General features: G+C 42.9%; 1 protein-coding gene across 1 annotated transcript; it reads right to left on the reverse strand.

Annotated features, from left to right (window-relative positions):
- Positions 1–1,687: 1,687 nt before the first annotated feature.
- LOC147157543 (uncharacterized) lies at positions 1,688–5,943 on the reverse strand. Its single transcript, XM_086063446.1, has 2 exons — positions 5,798–5,943; positions 1,688–4,518 (listed from the first exon to the last, which is right to left on the reverse strand). The coding sequence occupies exon 2, from the start codon at positions 4,384–4,386 to the stop codon at positions 3,235–3,237; it is 1,152 nt and encodes a 383-aa protein (XP_085919572.1). The 5' UTR covers positions 4,387–4,518; positions 5,798–5,943; the 3' UTR covers positions 1,688–3,234.
- Between the last annotated feature and the right edge of the window lie 898 nt (positions 5,944–6,841).

Below are 6,841 nucleotides of genomic sequence, written 5' to 3' on the forward strand. Positions count from 1 at the left end.
AAAAAAGCCAATCGAAGACGATGCGACATGTTTTTTGTTGTTTTAATCTTCCACATTAGAATAAAGTAAATGTAGACCGTTGTCAAGTCGAACATAGAAGCATCATTTTATTATTACGAGAATTATTGTTAAAATGATTTAAATCGTACATAACGTTTTAACTTGCGTACACGCGTATTATGCACGAATGCGGTATGTAGTAGTAACTTTATTTTATTTATATATCAGGCATGTGATTTGACCAAAGGGAAATTATCTGAAAATTTAGCTCATAGGTTTTCCGTGATTTTAAGTACTTTCAATGCACTCAGATGACAAAGAAATAGACAAAACAACAGCATAAATTTCCAATGTATATTGAACTATCCCATATAAAATTGCAGTTTTAGTCAACTCAAAATCAGTCACATTCAAAAATTATTTATGTCATAAATAATGTTTTTCTATTTTTTGCTCATTAAAACATTCAACATATTTACAGGAATATACAAGTGTTCATTCTTGAGCACAATCCATTCACATGACACAAACACTACTTCCTCCTAGACTTCATTGCTTTGGAATGGGTCTTTCTAGCCTGCTTCTGTGCAGCTTTGATGGTTCTTCTTGAGGCAGCCTTGCTCATTTGAGTGTCCTGTTTCACAGCAAGTTCTGTTCGTTTTGCAGACAACATAGCTGCTTCTGCATCCTTCTCCTCCCTGTACCTTTTGGAGGATGTCCTCAGATTTAGGCACAGTTTGGACTGCACAGGATCCATCAGAATGTCTTTCCTGCCAAAATGGCAACTCATGAGAGCCTTCACCATCTTGGCCAAGGTTGGGTATCTTCCAACAGCAAAGACTTGAGCCCACCAACGATCCAGTGCAATTGCCTTCCCCTCTGAGTCCAAAGGTGTTGGCAACTCACTGTCCAACTGGTATTCTCTCACCTCGAGATCATAGTTCCCCAGCTCTGACTCATCAAGGACATTGGTGACCAACGATGACAGCTTCTTCAGTAGGTTTAAAGTTAAGCTCTCTGGCAAGTGGGTCAATGGCAGAGGCTGCTTTCAGAAGCTTGCTGTTCATGGGCAACTTTTTCTGAAGGTACAGTCCACATGCCAGATATGCTGCCTTGGCTTTGGCTTTGAACTTGAACACATACAACAATGGCATACTCCTATGCCTTTATAACAAGCGCTCTTATTGGTCAACACGGAGACTTCCGCCAATCGCAAGATCGGTTTCATTTCAGTTGCGGAAACACTAAAACGGAATGCTGTAGAGACGAAATCGGATTTTTTTTTTTTGGGGGGAGATAAAAAAAGCGGAATTCCGCGAATTAGCGGAAAAATCACATGCCTGATATATATATATGTATATATATACATACAATATTAGTTATAATTTTACAATTGGCATGAGTGACTTTTCTTTGGTGATATTGGCAAAACGAGCTCCCACTGATTTTCACAAGCCCATCGGGATGTCGCCCATACTTTATCAGTCTGTCTCCGCGTGACGTCATTTCAACCCCACGTTTGAAAAATTCATCTCAGAAACGAACTATTTGACTAACTTCCAATAACACAAATGCAACAAACAGATGAGTAGGCCATCTTTCAAAGTACTTACCTTTTTTTCTTTCTTCCTTCAGCACAGCGAGGGCGGGCCCACCGAGTTCATAGACGCACACGTGAACCACAAAATGCAAACAAGGTCAACATTTTATTTCAAGAGCATATTTTACAAATTGGCTTCTTGTCAAAAACACGAAAATCCAAATAGCTTCATTTTATGGGTTGGAATTGGATTGTTTTACTTTATGACCCAACAATTAAAAAAAAAAAAAAAATACATAATCATGACAGTATGAAAAATATTTAACAGCTACATGTCAAAGATTGAAGGTGAGAATGCACTAATGTGACATAAAAATAAAATTGGGGGAGGGCGGTGGCGGTCAAGTCCAAATGGAAAGGAAGAAATCTTCATGGCAGGAAGTTGTTTGAGAGAGAACTTTTTTTTTTTTTTTTAATCAAGCTATATGAGACTAATACCCAAAAATAACAAATAAAATAAAAAGGTACATTCAAAGCTTTGGCTATCAATGAAGAAAAACAAACAAAAACAAACCGAATTGAAGTAAGGCTATGTTCAAACAGCGGCTACATTTTCATTGTTTGCCGTATGTGACACTTTTTTTTCTTTCCATGCAATGGGAACGATACAATTGGATTTTTTTCTCTCTCTTTCAAATCTAACAAGGAAACGCTAAGTAATTCTGCTAGAACACAATTAATTGCAGAGTTAGGTTTTGTCCCGCCCTAAACGATGCCTGATTGGTTCATAATACTGCGAGAATTCAACCTGCTGGCAAGGTTAACATTTTACAGTGTTAACGTTATAGTTGACTTGAATGTAATCCCACTTGAAACAACGCATCATATTTACATCAGTAAATACATTCCGATGCATTCCGTTCACAATTAAAAGTTTGTTTTCAAAAAGTGCGACGACAACATCAAAAGATTGAATTTGACCAAAAAAATAAAAAATCAAAATGGAACCCTGCCGTGTGAACGTAGCCTAAAATTGCAATCATACGACGATCAGGCATTACACATCATGTTATCCACCAGACTACAAAACAATGGAGAAAGAAAAAGCACAAAAACATTGAACAAAGTATGATTTTTTTTTTCCTTCCTAAAAAGGAATTCAACAAAACACACAGTGAAGTATCACATCGTAGGCGAGTTCGCACCGAACCGAAAATCCACACTTTCCGAGTGTGAACATCAACCTTTGACAGTCATCGGGGTTAAAAGCAAGATGTGTGTTGGAGGGGGGATTTTTTATTTTTATTTTATTTTTTTTAATATAATCAACGCTAACAAAGGAGTTAGCGAGGACTTCTAGCTGTTAAAAAAAGTCAAAGATTACAAAGACGCATGTTTATTTTTTTGTCACTACAGTATTCCATTTCCTCCCGCTCGCCAGGGAGCCCGAATCGAGCGATGTCACGCAAAAAACTAGAAAATTCAGCGAGAACTCAAGTGGAGAAATTAGAAGTCTTAAGAAATAAAAATAAAAATAAAAATAAACAAACAAATAAAAAAACAGCAAAGTTGAAGACTTTCTAGTAAGACATGGTGAAAAAGAAAAGACGGTTAGTCAGTCGAAGGTTATCTAACTTACCAGACTACAACGTCGCCTACCAGTGACGGATTGTTCATGAGGCGCGCTCGTGATGTCACTCTTGGGCGGTTGCCCCGCCCTCGGCGGCAGCGTCTTCTTCCCGCTGCTGGGCGGGGGAGTCGCCCTGGCGCTCTTCTGCCTCCTGTTCCCTTCGCTCCTCTTCGGCGCCGTCTGAATGGTTCAAGGGGTTGCCGTCTGGCGGAGCCTCGCTTTGGACTTTGTTCTTGCCGGAGCCCTTGGGGCGCCCCCGTTTGCGCGGGGCGCCGTCCTCGCCGGGCGCCGACGGAGGGCGCGTCGAGGCGGGGCTGCGCAGGTGCTGGGCACGTCCTCGTTTGGATTCGGACTTGCGCGGTCGACCCGGTGCGCGGCGGGGGGCTGCGGGGACTCCCTCCGGCGGTTCCACCAGAGGATACTTCCTGGGCCTCCCGAGGGGCTTCCACACTTTGGGCTTAGCGGGTTCGTCCGACGGGTGCTTCCTGGGACGTTTGACGACATCCGACTTACGCGGACGACCTCTCCCCCGACGGACAGCCGGAGCCCCCCCCGCAGCCCCGGCGATCGGGTGCTTCCTCGGTCTCCCGAGGGGCTTCCACACTCTCTTTTTGGAGTCCTCCGACGACGGCAGAGGGTACTTCCTGGGACGGCCCCTCCCGGAAGGTATTTTCCTGGGCCTCCCGCGCTTCCCAGTTTTTCGGGGGAGGCGCATGACCAGCCTCGAAGGCGGGATCTGCTTTCTGCGGGGGCGTCCCGCTTGGAAGAGTGCCACAGACATGGCGGGCTTCTTGTTGACGGAGCCTTTTGGTCGGCCGGGCCCTCTTTTGGCGCCGTCCGTGGCGGGCGCTCGTCGGCGCTCGGCGCTGCTTTTCCTCGGTCTTCCTCGGCCCCGCGGGGCGGCGATGCCGTTGGGCGAGTTTTTGTCCAGCTCGACACGAGGCTCCTTTTTGGCCGAGTCATCGGTCCGCCCCATTTCGTCACTCTCGTCCTCGCTTGTGACTTTCTCGGCCTTGCGCTTGCCGGACCCTTTGGGACGCCCTACTCCCCTTTTGGGCGTGTCCGAGGCATTATCGTCGGCCGCCTTTTCCACCAAGGGCTTGCTGGCGGAGCCCTTTGGCCGGCCCCTCTTCTTGGGCACGCAATCTTCGCCGCCGCTCATGTTCTCGAAGCCCAGCGGAGGGCTGCTGTTGGCAATGCCTGAAACGATTTCCATGAGATTTACGTTGCTGATTTGCAGCTTCAGCTGTCAGAAATGTCCTCGCTGGACTCGTCGGAACGTCGCCTTGCTCTTCAACCACTTTCGGCTCTTTTTCCCCCGCACCGACCGTTGCAATTAAATTGACACCTGTGAAGCATTAATTCAAATATTGGCATCGCTTGATTATTACAGTGAAGCACTTATATGCAAAGCCCTACCATGAATAGACGAATCATTGAAGAAACAACTCTTCATAAGAAAGGAGCAGGCAAGAGCTAGAAGGGGGTGTGGCGTTACGCAGTGATTGCAATTTGACATCTCAGTTTAAAATTGTAACTTCGAGAATTGTATTTACATTCATTTTAATTAAAAGTCTTGCTCACTGCCCTCTGCTATTATAAACAATGGCAACCTGAGTACACGATGAATGGCACTGCCCTCTGCAGGCTATTTTGCGTAACGCACGGTAAATTGAGGCACTTTTGACTGCATTTTTTAAACCGTTGATCAGTAAGATTTCAGGGATACAAAAAAAAACAAAAGCATGTGCAAGTCTTTGATTTACAATCCAAAAACAAATCATATTTTACTTTAAATATTCTGTACAATCTATAAGAATTACTGACTGTAGCCCCATTTGAGATTTTTTTCTTTTTGCCATAAAGCATAATTACACAATATTCTTATTAAAATCACATTGATTTAAAAATAAACTACTTCAGCGTAGGATAATCTGCACACTTGCCTAGTGTTTAAATAAAACTATTTAGGACTAAAATAAATATATATTCGGAACATTTATCATCATATATTTGTAATAAACATAAAAACCTTACGTTTAATAAAACGTAGTCAATCATTTAAATATGTATTCTTTTCACAATTGTTGCCCTTTTCCCTCTAAGAAAACGACACAAACGCTGGCTCGTTAAAATAATAAGATACTCAAAAAAAAGCCAAAAATATTCCAATAATATTTTTTTTAGATGTAAAATATGCAAAATTAAGCGGAAAAATCGTTTTAGTAAATTACTGCCGTCGTTGTTGCTGGGAGGGTGTGTATATCAGGGCCCCGGCTACTTCCTGGACACCACTCTTAAAATGGCGGGAAGGCGTAGCGACAACTCAAGTGTTTCCCCAAAGTGCCGATTATCCTTCACACTAATAACACCACGCGCCACATTAAATCTATTTTTTTTCAGCGCGCTCGAAATATTAAACGCACCAAACGAAAAAAATCGCCCAAATCCGCGCAATTTTTCGCCGAGAAAACCGACCCATCAGGTCCATCATTTTACAGCAAACAATCAGTATGCTTTTCGGAGAGGCTTGTTTTCCAGGCGATAGCCGGTTTCAAAATAGACGGCGGCGCGAAGGCGAGCAAATATTTGAAATATCAGGCTCGACCGACCGCCGGCACTCTTACCTTTAAAGTTTCCCAAAGATGTGTTGGAATTGATTTTGCACAAAAATTCGCATGGAAGATTCGTGCACGGAACCCCCAAATATGCGCCAAATATTATCGCTGTGACGGCGGTAATAAATTTGCTGTCGTTTCCGGCGGTCCGTCCATTACAATCGATCCGGGTAGGAACATGTTACATCACTACGTTCCGACCCCCCCCCCCTTTCCCCCGACCCCCTCTTTTTTTATTTAAACGAAAGTGTGTGTGTGTGTGTGTGTGGCGGGGGGGGGGGGGGGGGGGGGGGGGGGGTTTAAGGCAACAAATGAAAATAAATGTTTTATTTTTTTTAAGTATTATTATTAATTAACTTATTGTAATATTCCTAAATAGGAAAAAATCCTGCAAGTTGAATGTACACAATTGTAGACATAGGTATTTTTGTTTATCCTCTGCATTGGAATACATTCAGTGTAAAACTTTGTCAGCCGAAGTCGAAAATAGCATAATTTTATGATTAAATTTTTTTTTTTTAATATATATATATATATATATAAATTATTAGTATGTAATGTAAATGTATATATGTAATTAATAAGTTACTGCCACATCATCAATAAATAAATAAATCCAATTATTATTATTACTTAATTTTTAAACATGTGTATAGATTATCATTCTCAATCATCCAGGTCATGGTAATCCCAAAGGTTGAAATGTTCCGATATACCAGGCTAACAATATCGGCAACAGATGTCCATTACAAGAACAAAAGCCAGACATCTTCAAATAGAGGCGGTCAAATGTAGCTGCAGGAAAAGACAGACATCCCCACCAGGAGAAGAAGATCAGCACGTTGAAGCCTCTGAGTCTCTGCGCCCCCCCCCCCCCCCCCCCCCCCCCATCCACTTTACCATGGTTACCAGACAGCGCTCCCAATGCAGTCGCTTAATGCTCTTTTTCCGCCAGCCAGCAAATGATCTGGGTACTAATGTGTCTCAGTCTGGCTCGGGAATGCGCACATGCACTGATCGCATTTCACAAATGTTTTGTGTGACATCACATAC

Source organism: Leptonotus elevatus, chromosome 19 (assembly GCF_054856555.1).
Source record: "Leptonotus elevatus isolate MCC_2025b chromosome 19, RoL_Lele_1.0, whole genome shotgun sequence".
NCBI lineage: Eukaryota > Metazoa > Chordata > Actinopteri > Syngnathiformes > Syngnathidae > Leptonotus > Leptonotus elevatus.

What these genes read in the sequence shown, in the direction of transcription:
- LOC147157543 (XM_086063446.1), bottom strand. Translation starts at nt 4,386, where the DNA reads ATGGAAATCGTTTCAGGCATTGCCAACAGCAGCCCTCCGCTGGGCTTC.